Source organism: Notothenia rossii, assembly GCF_949606895.1.
Source record: "Notothenia rossii genome assembly, chromosome: 4".
NCBI lineage: Eukaryota > Metazoa > Chordata > Actinopteri > Perciformes > Nototheniidae > Notothenia > Notothenia rossii.
In genome coordinates, this window is record NC_136902.1 from 93,582,990 (window position 1) to 93,604,158 (window position 21,169).

Below are 21,169 nucleotides of genomic sequence, written 5' to 3' on the forward strand. Positions count from 1 at the left end.
TAAAGATAAAAGAAAATATTTTATTAGATGTCTTTAGAAACATATAAAGATAGGACAGTACAACTCTCATTACATTACAGAACAATTCAACACATTTTTTTCAAATGTTGCTTATCCTTTGACGTACAAAATGTGATTTTCTCCGTCAAAACTAGAACAAAAAAAGATTCTGTGGATCATTGCAGTCAGCATCTCGTTTCACACAATTTCATGTAGAAATGGTATATCAAATAACTGTGAACATGTTGACTCTCAGACCTGCAGAGCACACAGAGACACCAAAGAGGAATCAACACAAAACGAGAAGCCTGACCCAAACCCAGCATAGAGGTTTAGTGACTGTGGTTCTGATGGTGTGGAGGTGGATCAGTGTGTCAGAGGAGACTCTGTAGAAGGAGAGAGAGCCAGCAGGATGGTCCAGATACACTGCTACTCTACCAGAGGGTTAGTAAAACCTTTCAGAGACATGTTTTTTTATATCTGAGACCTATAATATATGCTTAGAAATAGTACAATCGGAGACCTTTTATAAAGTTGTGTATATTTACAGACTGTTGCAAAAAATAAGAAGCATCTGGTTTTAAAACTGGAAGAGCTTTGCTAAAAAGAAACCCTATTAAAGATTTTTGGCTGATTTGAACTTGTTGTTACAAAACAAAAAGTTACTGTATTTCCTGTTGCTGCCGGAGAGAGGGGAGTTTGTTCCAATGCTTGCTGCTATATTTACACCCTCCGTCTGAAAGGAGGGAGCCTTGTTAAGCTGTGAGTGTGACTTCAGACGGAGGGGGAGTGGGTGTGGTTTGGAATTGAGCCTCCATTTACTTCGTCACTGATTCAATGAGTGGGTTTATACATTTAAGGGTTAATCATTTTTCATGAAACCAATCTAATAACTGATGTGGAACTAAAGTTGGATTGAACAGCAGTGATGGGGTTAGTATGGAGGACAGAACACGTCATTAGTACAAATTCATAGAAACATAAATGTATAAATATATGTATGAATAAATACATTCAAATAATAAATGAATGTGGCAAATAAAATACAGAAGAAATGTGTATTTTAACACATTTAACGTGAAACACAACCGTCCAACGAGGGACTCATGTATTATTGTAGAGATCACTTACAGTATCTTATTGATATTTTCTATTCTATATTTCTATCATTGACCTTCTACTTTCCCCCTATTAAAGTATGTACTCTTAATATTCGTATGTTTTCATCAAATATAACGTATCACCAAAAAAATGCAATAACGTGCTTTAACCACTAGGCGGTTAAAGCACTCAGGTTTACAGTGTTAACACAAATGCTGTTTCCAGTTTAGTTTATGATGGATGTATTTTGTTATCCACACATATATTGTTTTTATATTTGTAACACCAAACCAACAGAAAATATGGTCTTAACATGACCCAGTGGTCTCGTTAATAACAAATATATTATCAAACATAATATTAAAATCAACTTTTATTTTGAAAATACAGCTTCCTGTGTTCGAATGAGCTGCTCCGACTGTTTGGTCCTGACGGACTCCAAAAGTCCGACATTATACAATCAAACAAATAAATAAACACAAGGATAATTATGTGTTATTGTTGAGTAAATAACTGAAAATTTAGAAAATAATACAAAATTAGATGGAAAAAACGATGAAACAATACAGATTTCAGTTTTCTGAGCCCCTACTCTCCCCATAAATGACGGCAACTAAAGTCCTACATTATTCAATTAAAATAAAGAAGTAAAAACAATAAGTGTGGCTTGATATTGAGTTAGAAAAAGGTTGATAAACGCTGTGAGAATGGATCTGCGGAGAGCATTTTGCCGCGATCCCAACTCGTCTATTACCAGCGTTCAGGGAGCGCTATGCAAGTCAATGGGACTCCCTGATAGTTGAAACTCGATGCTAAAGGGCCCCCCTTGCGTTGGAAAGTGACGACAGGACCCTGACATAACGTCAACATAGGCCGAGTTGGGAGTGAGAATGTGTTGGGTGAACTGATTTCTAAAGCTGATCTGCAGTCAGTTGTTGTCATCAGGAGAGACTCTCAGACCTGCTGAGGAATCAGAGACACTGAGGAACCAGACCTGAACCTGAACCCAAACCCAGCATAGAGAGGTTCAGTGAATGTGGTTCTGAAGGTGTGGAGGTGGATCAGTGTGTTAAAGGAGACTCTGTAGAAGGAGAGAGAGCCAGCCGGATGATCCAGATACACTGCTACTCTACCAGAGGAGGAGGAGGAGTAGGAGGAGGAGGAGGAGGAGAAGGAGGAGGAGGAGGGGAAGGAGGAGGAGGAGGAGGAGAAGGAGGAGGAGGAAGAAGAAGAGGAGGGGGGGGAGGAGGGGGAGGATATGTGTTGTCTTTTCTTATCGTGCCTGGCATAGTAACGACCATTAACGCACTCCAGACTCCAGGACTGATCATTCCCTCCAAACTTACAGTCATCACTGTCTCCTCTCCTGCTGATTCCTCTGTAAGTCACTGATATATAAACCCCTCCTCTCCACTCGACCTCCCAGTAACAGCGACCAGTCAGAGCTTCTCTGCACATCAGCTGTTTGTAGAAGTCAAACCTCTCTGGATGATCAGGATATGGCTGCTCCTCCTCAACATGTGTCACCGTCCTGTTGTCTTCAGACAGTTTGAGGTTCCTGTTTACTGTGTTTGTGTCCAGCTCCAGTTCACAGGCATCTGATGGAGAGAACAGCTGCAGGTTATCATCTGTTCATTTATTAACTACTTTACTGACTGATAGGAAATCACTCAGACTGACGTCTCATATTCACTGAGAATGATGTCTAACAACCTGATCTTAATCAGGAGGTGATCCATCAATGATCTCACACCTAATACTTATTATTGTCAAATAAGAGATAAGCAAAGGGAAACAGCATCAGCGTTCAGCTGTTGATACTGTCACTATAAGAGTCTAATGAGAAGAAGCTTTCACAGGAACATGTTTAAATGATATTTATGTGTAGTCCAATACTTGGAACAGGTAGAGGAACTGCCTGAATCTGCTTTGTGGTTTTCATTTCGACCAGGGGTGTCCAAACTACGGCCCGGGGACCAGATGCGGCCTGCGGACCATTTTGAATCTGACCTCTGCTAATTACATTACAATTGAAATGATTGAAAAAGTACAATGGAATATGGCCCACAAATGAAACTTGTGCTTGTCTTGTATTCTTAAATATAAATGTAAACATATATTACACAGTAGTATTCATGTGTTAATAAGCCCACTTTTCAAATAAATTCAGTCTAAAGTTGGGAACATTTTCTAATACATCTTAGTTGATAAGAAAAGCCCAATGACTTATTTACATAACAAGCTTGAAATACGCCCTTCCTATTTCTCCTTATTATAATCAATCTGAGGCTTCTGTTTTAAGGGATGAGCTGCCAACACTCACAAGCATCATTCACCTACATTTGATTGATTTTTCTAACTTATAACTGAAGTTTACTCTAGTAAGTGGCCCTGTCCTTCGTATGTTTGTCTGTATGTGACCCTCGTGGAAAAAGAGTTTGGACACCCCTGATTTAGACTAATAATAAAATACATGGTATTTATAAAGCGCTTTTCCTGGTGCTCAAAGACTTTACTTTCAGTCCATCCATCCATCCATCTTCTCCCGCTTATCCGTGGTCGGGTCGCGGAGGTAGCAGTTCCAGCAGAGAGCCCCAAACTTTCTTTTCCCTGGCCACATCAACCAGCTCTGACTGGGGGGTCCCAAGGCGCTCCCAGGCCAGAGAAGAGATATAATCCCTCCATCTGGTTCTAGGTCTACCCCTTGGTCTCTTCCCAGCTGGACGTGCCTGGAACACCTCCCTAGGGAGGCGCCCAGGTGGCATCCTAACTAGGTGCCCGAACCACCTCAACTGGCTCCTTTCGACGCGAAGGAGGAGCGGTTCAACTCCGAGTCCCTCCCGGATGACCGAACTTCTCACCTTATCCCTAAGGGAGACACCAGCCACCCTGCGGAGAAAACCCATCTCGGCCGCTTGTACCCGCGATCTCGTTCTTTCGGTCATGACCCATCCTTCATGACCATAGGTGAGGGTAGGAACGAAAATGGCCCGGTAGACAGAGAGCTTTGCCTTTTAGCTCAGCTCCCTTTTCGTCACAACGGTGCGGTAAAGAGACTGCAGTACCGCTCCCGCTGCTCCGATTCTCCGACCCATCTCACGCTCCATTGTTCCCTCACTCGAGAACAAGACCCCGAGATACTTGAACTCCTTCACTTGGGGTAAGGACTCATTCCCTACTTGGAGTGGACAGTCCATCGGTTTCCTGCTGAGAACCATGGCCTCAGATTTGGAGGTGCTGATCCTCATCCCAGCCGCTTCACACTCGGTTGCGAACCGATCCAGTGAGTGCTGAAGGTCGCAGACCGATGAAGCCATCAGAACCACATCATCTGCAAAAAGCAGTGGTGCAATCCTTAGTCCACCGAACTGCAGACCCCCTCCCCCACGACTACGCCTCGAAATCCGATCCATGTATATTACAAACAGGATTGGTGACAAAGCGCAGCCCTGGCGGAGGCCAACCCTCACCTGAAATGGGTCCGACTTACTGCCGAGGACCCGGACACAGCTCTCGCTTTGGGAGTACAGAGATTGGATGGCCCTGAGTAGAGACCCCCTCACCCCATACTCCCGCAGCACCTCCCACAGTGACTCCCTTGGAACCCGGTCATATGCCTTCTCCAAGTCTACAAAACACATGTAGACTGGATAAGCATACTCCCAGGCACCCTCCAGGATCCTTGCGAGAGTAAAAAGCTGATCCGTCGTTCCACGACCAGGACGGAATCCGCATTGTTCCTCCTCAATCTGAGGTTCGACAATCGGCCTGACCCTCCTTTCGAGTACCTTAGAGTAAACTTTCCCGGGGAGGCTGAGTAGTGTGATGCCTCGGTAATTGGCACACACCCTCTGATCCCCCTTTTTGAAAAGGGGAACCACCACTCCGGTCTGCCACTCCTTCGGTACTGTTTCCGACTTCCACGCAACGTTGATGAGACGTGTCAACCATGACAGTCCCTCAACACCCAGAGCCTTCAGCATTTCTGGGCGGATCTCATCCACCCCCGGGGCTTTGCCACTGTGAAGTTGTTTGACGACGTCAGTGACCTCCCCCCGGGAGATTGGTGTCGATCCCCCTTCATACTCCAGCTCTGCCTCTAACATAGAGGGCGGAGTTGTCGGGTTCAGGAGTTCCTCAAAGTGCTCCTTCCAACGCCCTAACACTCCATCAGTTGAGGTCAACAACGTCCCATCCTTACTGTACACAGCTTGGATGGTTCCCTGCTTCCCCCTCCTGAGGTGTCGGACAGTTTTCCAGAACAACTTTGGTGCCGCCCGAACTTTACTTTCAGTCTTATTTTTTAAATGCAGCAGGTGATGAGTTCAAATCTCTGTGAGGGATCTTAACACGTATACAGGAAGAGTTATGTTTGTTGTAAAAGCAGCAGATTTAATTAATGCTTTGCGAGCTCAACTGCTCTGGACTATAAGTTAAAAAAGTTAGTATGGTGTTGTTAGAAATTAAAATCAATATTTAATGATATAAGATAGTTTAAACAGACAGTAATTTTATAACTGTTTTATTGTGAAAATACTTCCGGTTAGCTTTCGCCTGTGGTTAAAGTTTATTTTGAAAAGCTATTCCGGAAAAGATCTCCGAAATACCGACAGTAAGCTTGACTTCAGGTTTTACGGAAAACACGATTAAGGCCGTTAAAATGCATTACATAAAAAGTGATGAAAGAGAGTATGAGGAGAAAAGGCGTGTTTAGTTATGTATTGAATGAACAACGTCTGAATCCTCTGTTATGCGCAACAACGGACATTGGAGAAAGAGGTGGGAGAACGACGTCACCAGCCGCCATTGGAGGAGGAGCGCTGGATCAATACAGACGAAGGACAACGCGAGCGTGGGCACTTCTCCACGGCCGCCACTTCGAGAGGAAGCTGCAGCCTTTCTCTCCTCACTACCTTCTGTCTGATTCATTACCGCGCCATTTCATTAAAGTACTCATTTGAACCTTTCTCAGAGACTCCATTGTCTCTTACTTTTAAAGCTTCTCCCCTGGACGCGAGAATAACGAATACCCTAATAGTGTGAACTTAACTGTATGTATTTAACTAAATCTGAGCATTTTTTGTTTGCTCAGATTGTTTTAGTTACTTATGTTGTGGCAGATATTTAAGTAAGCTTTCTTAACGCTAATGTAATAATAGTCAGATTGCTCTGAAGATGGGAGGTGATATTCTATTAATGTTCATGTTCACACAGTCGATGATGATGATCGAATGATTTTTGCCGTACCTCTTTCCTGTAACGGCAGTGTAAACTGTATTTCCAATATGACTTGATAGCTTTAAACTCCGCACACTGAGCTCTGATTGGTCCGCAGGCGGTGCTTTTCAATGAGCAGATCTCTTATCTGATCTCAAACCTGCTCCGGAGCAGGTTAGGTGTTCAGCAAGTTACCATGGAGATCTGACTACCCGGTACGAAGTGAACGAGCGTCTTAGGACCGGAAACCCAGAGTTAACCCTGAAGTTACCTCTCTAACCAACACACTCTCACTCCCTAAACGTCCAGTAGCGATGCTTGGTCAGGGTCCCGTGGCTTGCAGTTGTGACGCGCCGAGACTCCTTCAGCTTCATAAACGGACGCAAAGAGCTTTCAACTGATTACAATGTATTCCCATCGGCGGCAGTATTTGACGCTCAGGGAAGCACCACATCCGTCCATGTCGGCAGCAATTAAAGGCAATGTGAGCGTCCATTCCCATTGGATAACGAAGTATTCTCATGTCGATTGATTTTACAGTGATATCTCCACTACTCATCAACTAAAAACACAAGATTATCCTTGTTGATTACACAACATTGATTGGTTTAAATTGTGTACAATGCTTTTGTATTTTTCCCCGTCGATTCGAAGAAACAAATATTTGTTCGGAGTTTAGGATGGCCGAAGACACTACACTACCCATAATCCTCAGCTATCATTTTGGACTACACCAGCCGCTTTGCTTGACAAACCCCGTGATTAGTCTTCAAGCTCTGTGATTGGATGTTGGAGTGGCAGTGCGCCAAGGTAACGCCGAGCGTCAAACAGCACTTTGAAACGGAGTGAAGCCCATTGACGGCACACTATCACATGATTCGAACTAGTCCACACCAACCAAATGTTTTTGTTACAGCAGCATGTAAAACATGCAATGTATTGTTACTTTGTAATTCTACTCAAGGTTCAAGGCTTTTATTGGTCATGCGTACATAGCTACAGTGTAGTTATGACGATGAAAATCTTAGGTGACGGGGTCCTCCAACAGTGCAACACAATAAAACAGATAAACAGAAAAAATAGTGCAAGTAAATACAAAAAAGAAAAATAGTGAAATAGTGCAATAAGAGTCTATACAAGTGATTGGATTATGATATATTAGATAAATAATTTCTAAGTAGCAGCCAGATGAGTGTTATGTTTGTTGTTTCAAAGTTCAGGTGTTTAATAGTCTTCTGGCCTGTGGGATGAAACTGTCCCTGAGTCTGGTGGTTTTAGTCCGGACAGGGGTGCCGCTTGCCGACAGGCAAGGCAGGCAACTGTTTGGGGCCCCGGACCAGAAGGGGGACCCCAAAGAAGGGGGAGCCCAAAGAAGGTAGATTAAGAAGGTCCACAGCGACGACAACATGCGACACCCTTTCATTTACTGCCCCAGGGGCCCCCAGTGAATGTTTGCCAAGGGCTCCCACAGACTCTAGAATCGCCACTGAGTTCGGATGCTGCGGTACCGCCTGCCAGACGGCAGCAGACAGAACAGTTTGTTGCTGGGGTGATGGGGGTGTTTTGCAATCCTGAGGGCTTTCTTTAAGGTTAACCTGGTATTTTTACTCCACTACATTTATTGTAGCTACTTTACAGATTTGGATTAATGATGTGAAATATGAACAACCCTTAAATCAGACTTTAGTTACACCTGAGTAACATTCAGTGAAGGTGATTGTCAAATGCAAACAATCAGGCGAGATTTTTGACAGTGGGTGCTTGAGAAGACTGAAAATGTATCTGCAGTATGAGTAGTGCAGATATCACTGTCAAATCAATCGACAGTAAAGAGAATACTTACTTCCGGGTGTAAAATCCTCCGTTATCCAATGGGAATGGACGCTCACATTGCCTTTAAATACCGCCTGCATGGACGGATGGATGTGGTGCTTCCCTGAGCGTCAAAAACCACCGCAGATGGGAATACATTGCAATCAGTTGAAAGCTCTTTGCGTCCGTTTATGAAGCTGAAGGAGCCTCGACGCGTCACAACTGCACGCCACGGGACCCTGACCAAGCGTCGCCCCTGGACGATCAGGGAGTGAGAGTGTGTTGCTCTAACCCAGAGTTAACCCTGAAGTTACCTCGCTAACCGCAAATCCTGCTTCGTAGTAGAGGCCACAGCTCTCATGAATCAAACTGCAAACACACTCAAACTTCCTCAGACCAGGTTTCAACCTCTGCAGTCCACCATGGTCCATCCTGCAGGAAGAAACCCAGTCAGAATCAACTTCATACACCTTCACTCAAATCCAGCATTAAACAGTATGTCTGTCTGCCTGTCTGTCTGTCTGTCTGTCTGCCTGTCTGCCTGTCTGCCTGTCTGCCTGTCTGTCTGTCTGTCTGTCTATACCTGAGTGTCTCCAGTCTCCAGAGAGGACCCTCACGTCCAGCAGACAGCAGCTTCTCTCCTGAGTCTCCTGGATGATTGTAGCTCAGATCCAGCTCTCTCAGATGGGAGGGGTTGGAGCCCAGAGCTGAAGCCAGAGAAACACAGCCTTCCTCTGTGACCAGACAGCCTGACAGACTGAACACACACACACACACACACACACACACACACACACACACACACACACACACACACACACACACACACACACACACACACACACACACACACACACACACACACACACACACACACACACACACACACACACACACACACACACACACACACACACACACACACACACACACACACACACACACACACACACACACACACAACTGTGAAGGGCTACAAAAAGCAGCCCACAGAGTAGAAATATATAGTTTCTGGGTAAAACTTCCATTTTGGATCTTGTAAAAGAAATCCATATAATTTATAAGGCTAATTAACGCAACTTGTGCTAATTGTGCAAATAGCTGAACATATGACATTTAAAATCTGGCAGTTTCTATGTGCTGGGGACCCCTACTGTACATTTCTAACATAACACTTTGGGGTTCTCAACATTTCCGGGTTCACAACAGGACTGTATGAGCTTCGAGCTAAACAACGGATCCATCTCTTCAGCCTAGAGGACTGGGAGACATATTGAGAGCAGAGACAGAATCACGGTTGAAAAAAAATTAAATCATCTCGATCCTTTCAAATGTTCATATATGAAGAACAAATAGTTCAGAGGGCCATCAATGTTAAACAGCTTTACACCCACCTGAGAGTCTGCAGTTCACTGTGTGGATTCTCCAGTCCAGCAGACAGCAACTGCACTCCTGAATCCTGCAGGTCGTTGTTACTCAGGTCCAGCTCTCTCAGACTAGAGGACTGGGAGCTGAGGACTGAGGACAGAGCTTCACAGCTTCTCTCTGACAGGTTACAGACACTCAGTCTGAAATAATTCAATAGAAAGCCCATTCAATAACTAGTATATGAAGAAACATAGAAATGAGATGGTCAACATTTTAAACAGCTTTTCACTAACCTGAGATTATTCAGTTCACAGTGTGGACTCTCCAGTCCAGCAGACAGCAGCTGCACTCCTGAATCCTGCAGGTCGTTGTTACTCAGGTCCAGATCTCTCAGACTAGAGGACTGGGAGCTGAGGACTGAGGACAGAGCTTCACAGCTTCTCTCTGACAAGTTACAGCCACTCAGTCTGGAGAGGAATCAGTAATTCAGTAGTCATCAATTGCAAACAGTTATTTATCTATTTCTGAATAAATTAATATTAAATTCAATCTGGATAGTTATGTGTACACGTACAGAGCTTTGTTGGAGGCTTTGACCACTGGCAGCAGCCTCAGAAGAGCCTCCTCTGAAGCAGAGTATTTCTTCAGGTCAAACACGTCCAGATCTTTTTTTGATGAGAGTAAAATGAAGACCAGAGCTGACCACAGAGCAGGAGACATATACTCTCTGGAGAGACTTCCTGATCTCAGATACAGTTTGATCTGCTCCACTAGAGAACGATCATTCAGTTCACTCAGACAGTGGAACAGGTTGATGCTTCTCTCTGAAGACAGACCCTCATCAATCTTCTCCTTGATGTACTCGACTATTTTATTTTCGGTCTCTGAGTCACTTCCTGTCTGTGTCAGCAGGCCTCGTAGGAGTTTCTGATTGGTCTGCAGTGAAAGACCCAGGAGGAAGCGGAGGAACAAGTCCAGGTGTCCGTTTGGACTCTGTAAGGCCTTGTCCACAGCACCCTTGTAGAGATTTGTTAGTGTAGGTTCAACTTTAGGCTTCTTGGAGGTTGTTGGTTCTTCTGACAGCAGGTTGACTCCAGAGTCGATGAAGGTCATATGGACATGAAGAGCAGCCAGAAACTCCTGAACGCTCAGATGGACGAAGCAGAACACCTGGTCCTTGTACAGTCCTCTCTCCTCTCTAAAGACCTGTGTGAACACTCCTGAGTACACTGAGGCTGCTCTGATATCGATGCCACACTCTGTCAGGTCGGACTCATAGAAGATCAGGTTGCCTTTCTGCAGCTGCTCAAAAGCCAGTTTCCCCAGAGCCTCCATCATCTCCCTGCTCTCTGGACTCCAGTGTGGATCTGTCTCAGATCCTCCATGATACTTGACGTTCTTGACTTTGGACTGAACCACCAGGAAGTGGATGTACATCTCAGTCAGGGTCTTGGGCAACTCTCCTCCCTCTCCGGTTTTCAACATGTCCTCCAGAACTGAAGCAGAGATCCAGCAGAAGACTGGGATGTGGCACATGATGTGGAGGCTTCGTGAGGTCTTGATGTGGGAGATGATGGTGCCGGCCTGCTTCTGATCTCTGAGTCTCTTCCTGAAGTACTCCTCCTTCTGTGGGTCATTGAACCCTCGGACCTCTGTCACCATGTCCACACACTCAGGAGGGATCTGATTGGCTGCTGCAGGTCGTGTGGTTATCCAGAGGCGAGCAGAGGGAAGCAGCTTCCCCCTGATGAGGTTTGTCAGCAGCACATCCACTGAGGTGGACTCTGTGACATCAGTCAGGATCTTAGTGTTGTGGAAGTCCAGAGGAAGTCGACTCTCATCCAGACCGTCAAAGATGAACACAACCAGGAACTGATCAAACCTGCAGATTCCTGCGTCTCTGGTTTCAGAGAAGAAGTGATGAACAAGTTCCACCAAGCTGTACTTGTTCTCTCTCACCACATTCAGCTCTCTGAAGGTGAATGGAAATATGAACTGGATGTCCTGGTTGGCTTCGCCTTCAGCCCAGTCCAGAGTGAACTTCTGTGTTAAGACTGTTTTCCCAATGCCAGCCACGCCCTTTGTCATCACTGCTCTGATTGGTGCATCTCTTCCAGGTGAGGCTTTAAAGAGGTCTTCTTGTCTGATGGTTGTTTCTGGTCTGTCTGGTTTCCTGGATGCTGTTTCAATCTGTCGGACCTCATGTTCCATGTTGACCTCTGCATCCCCCCCCTCTGTGATGTAGATCTCGGTGTAGATTTCATGGAGGGGTTTTAAATTTCGTTTTTCTGAGATGTTCTCAGATTTTAATTCAAATGTTTTCTTCAGGTTTGATTTGAGTTTATCTTGGCACTCAGAAACAATCTCTGAATGAAGCAAAAAGGAAAATTAGAGGAGATACTACAAATAACAGGTATATAAATACATCTTCATAATTGAACACAATAGTAGATTATTTGTAAAGGATCAAGACCCTGTATCTTGTTGCATAATCATATGTAGCAAGCCAAAAATATTGTCATTGAAAACAATTAATATCCAACGCTGAGTGAGTATTCTGATTTACTGTAGAGAACCATGGCCCTAAAGCTAACCGACTCTTATTCTGCTGCTTGGAGCTGAGGTGTAACCCTGGTAGAGCCCAACCCCTACTGAGGATGTATAAACAAAGCTTTGATTCCAGTTATTAAAGTATTGGATGGCTTTACTACAGCATAGTACCACAGTAGCCTAATATCCACAGAGTAAAAAGACTTCCCTTCCTTTTAGAAGACAGGTGGTTGGACAAACTCCACTGACACCTCCTTGCAAATGTAACCACTGGGCCCTTGTTAAGGACTTAATTAATGGACAATGGTCCGTCTGAATTTATGAACATTTCTGCATGAGCAATCTCAGAAAGGCAGAGCAATGAGCTACTCTGATATTCAGAGCGTACCAATAACCTACAGTCTTCCAGATTGTGTATGTATCCCCAGCTGGTGCCCTGACCCAGAGAGCCCACCCAAAGACTTCAAGAGGTCAAGACACGGCTGAGGTTTCCATATTGAGTTAAATAATTTAAACGAAAGTTAATATAATCTTGTATAACCCACAATGAAAAATGCATTATATATCACTTATTTCTATACTCACACCACAGTCAAACAAATATGCAGGATTATAAAAATACAAGTTCCATCTTTGTAGCATCTTTCTAATGACCTACCTGCAGGTTCTGAACGGTGTTTTGATAATTTCTCCTTTAGATCATTCTGCTTTATCTCCCCCAAAACCATTATGGTGACTTTGAACGTATTGATGCAGTAGTTCAGAAACATCTGATCCACTGTGTCCATCCGGTCTGCATCCTCCAGACGACTCTTTGGGATTCCTTCAAATCCTAGGACCTCCTCCTGCAGGAACCACTTGAACTCTTTAAAGTCCTCTTTCCCCAAATGTTCCAAAGTTCTAAAGAGGATCTTTTTAGGAGTTGCCATCTTTCCTGCAAAGATTCAAAAGGACAAAATGATATGTAGATATATTTATAAATATAGTTGAGGGATCATTGAAAAAACATGATTAGGACCCTAGCTATCAATTAGTTTCAGTAATCGGGAGGTGGGGGCTGCTCATATGGACCTCTGAATTTAAATAAATAACGTTGCAATCTGAAATATAACTTGTGTTATGACAATCAAACCTTCGTTGTAAAATGTTGATGTATTATTAGTGAGGAATGTAGTATCTCCACAGATTTGAGTCTCTCATGTTATTTAGACCGGTGTGACAATAAAAGACTGCTTTTCAAAGAGTTTTACAGAAATATATTTCCCTGCTTTCATTTTAACCATATGTGTATTTCCCAAGTTGCTGCAAACTTATAATAGACCTCAATTAGATTTTTATAAATATTCGATCAAAGGTGGAGTAGGTAAGGATTGAGAAACCAGCTTGAGTGCGCTAGAATTTGAAAATAAACAACCGGAAAAAGTCTGCCCCTTCCTTCAGACTTCCTCACAGAGCCCCTCCTCCAACACACACGAACGCGCCCATGACCAATGAGGGCACGAGATAAGTTTGTGCACAGATGGAAGGCTGATAGGCAAGTAGGCCATCCAGTTATTTTAGGCGGGCCGGCTCAGATGATTGGTTGTGCTTTTTACAGCGCCACGGCTTCCAAAGATGACATGTTTGTATGGATTTATTGTCAAAGCATTTCATTTATTCATTGCTATCGGGATGTTAAGAACATTCCAAGGAATATAACAGCAAGTGTTTCTGAAGTGAATCACCTACTCCACCTTTAAGGGTGTCGCATTACCAGAAAGTTAGTAGTAGATTCTTATACTGGTGAAATTCCTCAATATCCGATGAGTAACCACTTCAAAAGATGGTGTCTGCTTTAAAATCTATTCTTATAATTATTTGTTTGATTTTAACTTTACTTTTTTAATTGTTCATTAAGTAAAAGTTGAACATATGTGACCTCCTTCTCACTCAAAGATAGGAAAGGAGATGACACCTGAAGAGAGGGAGGAGGGAAGAGACTATAAAAGACAATGAGTGAAGAGAAACAGAGCTTTTGGAAGACGGCTCTAGGGAGTGACTTGGGAACCTATTGCTTTTGTACTTTGACCTTGTGTCCATGTAAAACGTTTGTATTTTTCTTTTGTTATTATTTGGAACTTGTAAATCCTCAACTTTTGTTAAAAACCTAATAAAACCGGTTTGCACTTTGTACATTTCGACCCAAATCCTGGTCTCTCTGGTGGTCTCTGAAGGTATCTGCTTGGTCTTAGAGTAAGGTATGAATTCCCTTCCTTGAAATTGTTTAAGGGAAATAGAAACCCTGCTAAGGTTAAACTATAGTTTCATATTGGTTTCTTTGGTTGATGTGGTTTTGATTGATGCTGAAATATTACATGTGCTCTGCTGGTGTTGTAATATTACTGCTGCGATATCAGTGTTTGGCTATGTTTGATTTTACATTTGCATTGTTTTAATTGGCATAACTTGGGATCAAACGAGGGGGTTAGGGATTGTGGGTCCTGAAGCTGCCCTAATTACCAAGGAGTCTCCCAACGACACAGGGGTTCCCCTCCAGTGGCAGTTTAGATACTGCTCTGGGGTTCTACCAGCCCACCAACACCTACTGCACTACACACTCCGTTTGCTATCCTGGTGGTCGGACATCCGACGCTTTAGTGCCTGAAATAAGTGATACGACGGGCAGTTGGTGTTAGAGGCCACGCTGTAAGTGCCCCCCTAAACAGATTACGGTGATCTTGCGTGTAGATTTTGGGGGGTCAGTTCTAAATATTGGACGGCCGTTTTCCGGAGCCTTATCAGCATCAGAGCTCGGTATCGGATATGATCTAGATATTAACGTTGGTTGTATCGAAGTTAGATTCCTTTTCACTTTCCAAACATTAAAAAAGGATCTGAAAAATGTGTTTTCATTTGTCATACTTAAACATTCGCTCTGACACCCCTTTATTATATTTTGTCAGAATTTGGTAGATAACAAATGAATAATCCCGAAAATTATAAAGCATCTGAAACATTTGATATTTTCTTCTGTTATAATCCTGCTAAATGTGTTAATGCACCCACATAGCAACCTGTAGAACAAATACATTTTGGGAATTTATGGGAGCATAAAGCAACATGTTTCCTAAAATAATATAAATCGTTATAAATAGCTATATATAGTTGAATGACGACAAAAGGCAAAGAGAGATAAACAAAGGAAGCCATCACACCCTCATAAAACTCATCTGAGTCACGTGAGAACCGGTGTAACCAGTGTCAGAAACCCAGTCAGTGAGAGCTGAAGTAGTTCTACTAGCTGCCCACTAGATGGTGCTAACTGACCGTCTAATGAAATTAAGATTAGCTCTGATATGTGATCAAATCGAATCAAGTTTTATTTATATGGCACATTTTTAAAACGATTTTTGGTCAAGCCAAAGTGCTTTACATGCAATAAAAACACTTTACTACAATAGCAAACAGAATTCTGACAAATTACAACAGCAAAAATAAAAATCACACACAGGGAAATGTCAGGAGTCGTGCTCCGCTCTGACTAGAAGGCCAGAGAGAAGAAGTTAGACTTAAGTGCAGATTTAAAAACTCCTAGTGCCTGGGCCTACCTCACGTGGAGGGGCAGAGTGTTCCAGAGCCTAGGGCCAGCTGCTGCGAAGGCTCGGTGCCCTCAGGTTTTGAGCCTGGTCTTAGGCACTACCAGCAGCAGCTGGTCAGCAGACCTTAAAGCTCTGGCTGGGGTGTAGCGATGGAGGAGTTCTGCTAAATAAGCCGGAGCCAGCCCATTTAGTGCTTTAAAAACAAATAAAAGGAGTTTAAAATCAATTCGGAACCAAATTGGAAGCCAGTGCAGTGAGGCCAGAATTGGGGTGATGTTGTCAAGATTTTTATGGCCAATGAGAAAACTTGCAGCTGCGTTCTGCACTATTGATTGACGCCTGGTCCATACCCACATACAGAGCTGCAGTAATCCAGTCTCGAGGTAACAAAGGCGTTAATAACCCTTTCTACCTCTTTAAAAGATAAATATGAAAAAAATAGAAAGCAGGTCTTGACTAAGGTGCTGACCTGCTTATCAAATTTAAAAGCGCTATTGAAGGTCACTCCAAGGTTCATGACAGAGGGGAGGATGTTTTTATTGAGAGAGCCCAGAATATCAACCGGAGAGGCTGGAGCTTGGGGTCCAGATAAGATGACCTCAGTCTTGCTCTCGTTGAGGTTGAGGAAGTTTTGGCTCAGCCAGGATTTGATCTCTGTTAAGCAGTCCATCAATAGCTGTAGTGAGTTGACATTTGAATTGAGAGGCAGATAGATCTGTACATCATTGGCGTAACAATGGAAGGGGATGTTGTGTTTTGTGAGAATTGAACCTAGGGGCAGTATATACAGTAGAAAAAGGATGGGGCCCAGAATCGAGCCTTGGGGAACCCCACAGGTAAGAGGGGCTTTAGCAGAGGAGAAGGCACCTACACTGAACAAAAATATAAATGCAACACTTTTGTTTTTGCTCCCATTTTTCATGAGATGAACTCAAAGATCTAAAACATTTTCTATATACACAAAATAACCATTTCTCTTAAATATTGTTCACAAATCTGAAAAGATCTGTGATAGTGAGCACTTCTCTTTTGCCGAGATAATCCATCCCACCTCAAAGGTGTGGCATATCAAGATGCTGATTAGACAGCATGATTATTGACCAGGTGTGCCTTAGGCTGGCCACAATAAAAGGCCACTCTGAAATGTTTTATCACACAGCACAATGCCACAGATGTCGCAAGTTTTGAGGGAGCGTGCAATGGGCATGCTGACAGCAGGAATGTCCACCGAGCTGTTGCCCATGAATTGAATGTTAATTTCTCTACAATAAGCCATCTCCAAAGGCGTTTCAGAGAATTTGGCAGTTCATCCAACCGGCCTCACAACCGCAGACCACGTGTAACCACACCAGCCCAGGACCTCCACATCCAGCATGTTCACCTCCAAGATCGTCTGAGACCAGCCACTCGGACAGCTGCTGCAACAATCGGTTTGCATAACCAAAGAATTTGTGCACAAACTGTCAGAAACCGTCTCAGAGAAGCTCATCTGCATGCTCATTGGGGTCTCGACCTGACTCCAGTTCGTCGTCGTAACCGACTTGAGAGGGCAAATGCTCAAATTCGATGGCGTCTGGCACGTTGGAGAGGTGTTCTCTTCACGGATGAATCCCGGTTTTCACTGTTCAGGGCAGATGGCAGACAGCGTGTGTGGCGTTGTGTGGGTGAGCGGTTTTCTGATGTCAATGTTGTGAATCGAGTGGCCCATGGTGGTGGTGGGGTTATGGTATGGGCAGGCGTATGTTACGGACGACAAACACAGGTGCATTTTATTGATGGTATTGTGAATGCATAGAGATACCGTGACGAGATCCTGAGGGCCATTGTTGTGCCATTCATCCACGACCATCACCTCATGTTGCAGCATGATAATGCACGGCCCCATGTTGCAAGGATCTGTACACAATTCCTGGAATCTGAAAACATCCCAGTTCTTGCATGGCCAGCATACTCACCGGACATGTCACCTCCTACGGAAGGGATCGAGGTTGTAAACAGAACTGGTAAATGGTCTGAGATACGCGTTGCTGCACAGATTTCATCCACAGAGACAGACAGTCCAAACGATAATACTACATTTAAAGTGTGTCCTTTTTTGTGTGTTGGAACAGCTATGGACTGAATGAGACCGAAAGAGTCGAGGAGATTTAAAAAGTCCCTAACCAGAGGTTTGGACTCGCAACACACATGGACATTGAAGTCTCCGCAAATCAAAACACGATCATATTTCACCATGATCCCGGACAGAAAGTCAGAAAAGTCATGATGTGATATGTGTTGCATGTCTGCCTGATCACACACATTGGGAGATATGTAACTTATTTTTGAATGTACTATGCACTACAACTAAACTGCTTTCTCAATAAAGTTTCAACAAACTCCAGGGTTATGTTTAGATAGCATAACATATTATTGATCATTGGGATCATTGGCTGAAATAAAAGATATTGTTAAGTTATTTAAAGAGCATCTTGCAGGTTTGTTTTTATCCTACATTTATGCTTAAACTTGCTTGAAAATTACAATTAAAAAAGTGAATGTAGGATTTGATATGTTTTATGAGACATAAGGGCAGGAATTCAGAGGAAAAGGAGCAATTTTGAGCTCTGCTCTTAAAAACGGCTTTTTTTTAAGGTCATACGTCAAACGCGTCATATTACATCACGCAGGGGAAACATCTCCGCTCTCTGACCGCGGGTATAGTTGAGTTGCGTTGAGTAGAGCGGTTGTGTTTTAGTGAGCTGGTATTTTTCGGTAGTTTTACATTGTATTTCACCATTTGTAATCATGGTGCAGTATTGTGTTTGTGCAGGTTGCACAAATACCAGCCTGTCAGGACATCGAGTCCACAGTAAAAAGGACCGGAGCTAGCGTTGGTTCCTGGGTGCGTTGTGCATCCACCTCCCTGCAGCACATACTCTCCACAGCTTTATCAGGAAACCGTATTACTTCTCTCTCCCCCCCCCCTCCCCCCTTCGCTGCTCTCTCTCTCTCCCCTCCGGTACACGGCACCGTGAGACATAGTGTGGAGTTGCATTAGGTAACGCTGTGGTGGCTGTACTGCTCCAGCCGTCTCCTTTGTGTTTGTTTGTTTCCCCCTGTCTGTGTTGTTTGTGTGTGCGTGGTGGCTGTCACTCCTGGCTCCCGGCTCAACCTCCACTCACCTGCTGCAATCAGCTGTGCACCCTCCCCGACTACACACCTGCTTTCCATCAAGCCATTTACAACGGCATATCAACGGAGGCTCCGCAACCTTTCTCCGCCAGATCGTCAAGTATCAGCCGTATCTCGCGTCTCCCCTCCGGTACACAGCACCGTAGTGTGGAGTTGCATTAGGTAACGCGAGATACGGCTGATACTTGCGCATTAGTTTCTGTTATGGATCAGTATCAACAGTCCTGCCAGTAACGTTACTATATTATCAATGCTACTTTAGTTATAGCCAGATATATGATAGCTAAATTCACAATGTTGTGATGTGACGTTAGCTAACATTCTGTAGCTAACGCCGGTCACTCACCAAGATAGCTTCCCAGTTCTCCACTGGTTCTCCTCACACCACAGCTCCATTTCTCTCCGATGGCCGTTATTTCTTCTAATCCTTGGCTGCTCCTGGTCTCTTGGACGCATAGCAGGCTCATAATTATAAGGTTGTGGTCCGTCATATGCATTCGAATATTCATGTTCAACTTCTTCCGTGTCTTCTGTGTCGAAACTAGCATTGGGATCCATGTTTATTAATACGTTACACCGGCCGCTCTCCCCCTTGTGTCCCCCGTGTTACGTCACACGCGGGAGGTCACTAGCCGAGGCTTTTTTTTATGCGGAAGTGAACATTTCTTACAAAAACGAATCCAGATGTCACTGTAGTGTATATTTCTGTATATTTTTTTGAAAATCTAGTGTATTCATCATTTCCCTACACATTTATTCACAGGTGTCTTTAACCTGGAAGTTGCTCTTTAAATGATTCCGGTACAGACTATTCAAACTATGTTCTCCTACACGGTATTTTCTGGACTGATTCCAACAGTAAGTTTGACCAAATGTTGAGAGCTGAGCCTCTTCTGTGAAACAGGTCAGTGTCAGAGTAGGAGGATGGCTGTATCTGAGCCCTTCTCACTTCATCCATGCACTTTAGTTCAGATTATTAAAAGTTAAAAAATAATAAAAACTCAGTCACATGACCTGAGTTCTTAGACCGGTTCTGACACACCCTGCATTTTTCACTGATGTGTGTTCTGTATGTTAGTGACCTACGATAACAATCAGACTGCTGCTCTTTCTACCTGAGAAACACTGACAACAGAACAAGGAAGTCTTTCTAAATTCATTCTGCTTTAACTCAGAGAGAAACACAATATTTCAAACAGATATTTAGAATCAGCATGAAGAAACGTGTCCAGGTAAACGGAGACACAGCACAATGTGATCAGAGTGATCCTGATGATGAGACAGATTCCTCTGGGAGGATTCTCACCTGCTGAACTCTCTCCAGGTCCACTCACAGACTCTCTTCATGTGTGGAGGAAACTCAGCTCTTCCTCGTCTGTCCTGTGTCTGCATGCATCTGATCTGAGGACGCCGTAACACCCTCGTAACAACACATCAGTCACATGAGAACCGGTGTAACAGGGACGAGCCGTCAGAGCCAAACTTGTCATACTCCAATGAAAACAGCTGTAGCCAAATAAAGAGCCTTTAAAAGACTCTTCCTCTGATCTGTGTACACCTCTACGATTCCAATACTTTTTTTCTTTGTCAAATCTGCTATACATTTTCTGCAAATACAGTTGGAGGCCATTTCAGCGCCCCCTCTTAACCACTTGGTTATGTTTCAACCATAACAACAAATCTTGATTCAGCTTAAAATTAGTAATTCTGTTAATTTACTGCAGATACAGGCATTAACTTTAATTTAAAAAAACAATACACTGACTTTCAAAGACTTATAGAAAGGTGTTTCCTGTTTCCTCCACCAACAGTAACTGCAGTACCAGAAGTAGACCAGCAGGCGTCAGCATTTAGCCTGCATCAAACTCTTTGGACTAATCCATCTTTGGCACTGTTCTCTTAGAGGGAGCTGTTGGCTGGAAGACTTTAAAGTCCCCTGTTCAAAGCAATGATTAAATTGTACAAATACATATTTTAATAAAACATAATGTTAAATTAATAAATTGTGGAGGAAGCAATAATATATTTGTGGTAAAAATAAATAATCTAAAGTGGAAGAAGGTTCAAATGAAATACCTACAAAGTATAAATACATATTTAAAATTAATAAATAATAGTTGGAGCTACAGTTAAAAGAATAGTAGAAATTAAAAGCAATTGATAAATGGCAGGAATAAATAGCTAAAAGTGGTTCGCTTTCATTCATAAATTATTCATCGTTGCACTAATTTTACTTCTTTATTCCTCATTTATCGTTCTATTTAAATCGTTTGTTTTGTTGTTACCAGTTCAAGAACTTGATCCTGAAATATGTGTGTGTGTGTGTGTGTGTGTGTGTGTGTGTGTGTGCACGTGTGTGTGTGTGTGTG

The 21,169-nt window shown here is 43.4% G+C and overlaps 1 protein-coding gene across 2 annotated transcripts; it reads right to left on the reverse strand.

Moving 5' to 3' along the window:
* LOC307037547 (NLR family CARD domain-containing protein 3-like) lies at positions 1–20,282 on the reverse strand. Of its 2 annotated transcripts, XM_079678538.1 has the most exons (8): positions 20,107–20,282; positions 12,707–12,982; positions 10,073–11,864; positions 9,792–9,965; positions 9,525–9,698; positions 8,714–8,887; positions 8,516–8,562; positions 1–2,699 (listed from the first exon to the last, which is right to left on the reverse strand). In XM_079678538.1, exons 2-8 carry the CDS (start codon positions 12,975–12,977, stop codon positions 2,056–2,058), a joined length of 3,276 nt encoding a protein of 1,091 aa, XP_079534664.1. In that variant the 5' UTR covers positions 12,978–12,982; positions 20,107–20,282; the 3' UTR covers positions 1–2,055. The 2 variants fall into 2 exon arrangements, with proteins under 2 accessions (XP_079534664.1, XP_079534663.1); XM_079678537.1 differs by lacking the exon at positions 20,107–20,282 and having other exon boundaries at positions 12,707–13,469.
* Positions 20,283–21,169: the final 887 nt, after the last annotated feature.

What these genes read in the sequence shown, in the direction of transcription:
- LOC307037547 (XM_079678538.1), bottom strand. Translation starts at nt 12,977, where the DNA reads ATGGCAACTCCTAAAAAGATCCTCTTTAGAACTTTGGAACATTTGGGG. An exon ending in TGTGAACTGAATAATCTCAG is followed by an intron (nt 9,699 to 9,791) that starts GTTAGTGAAAAG and finishes GAATTATTTCAG; the next exon opens with ACTGAGTGTCTGTAACCTGT. An exon ending in GAAACCTGGTCTGAGGAAGT is followed by an intron (nt 2,700 to 8,515) that starts TTGAGTGTGTTT and finishes TCTCTCCATCAG; the next exon opens with ATGCCTGTGAACTGGAGCTG.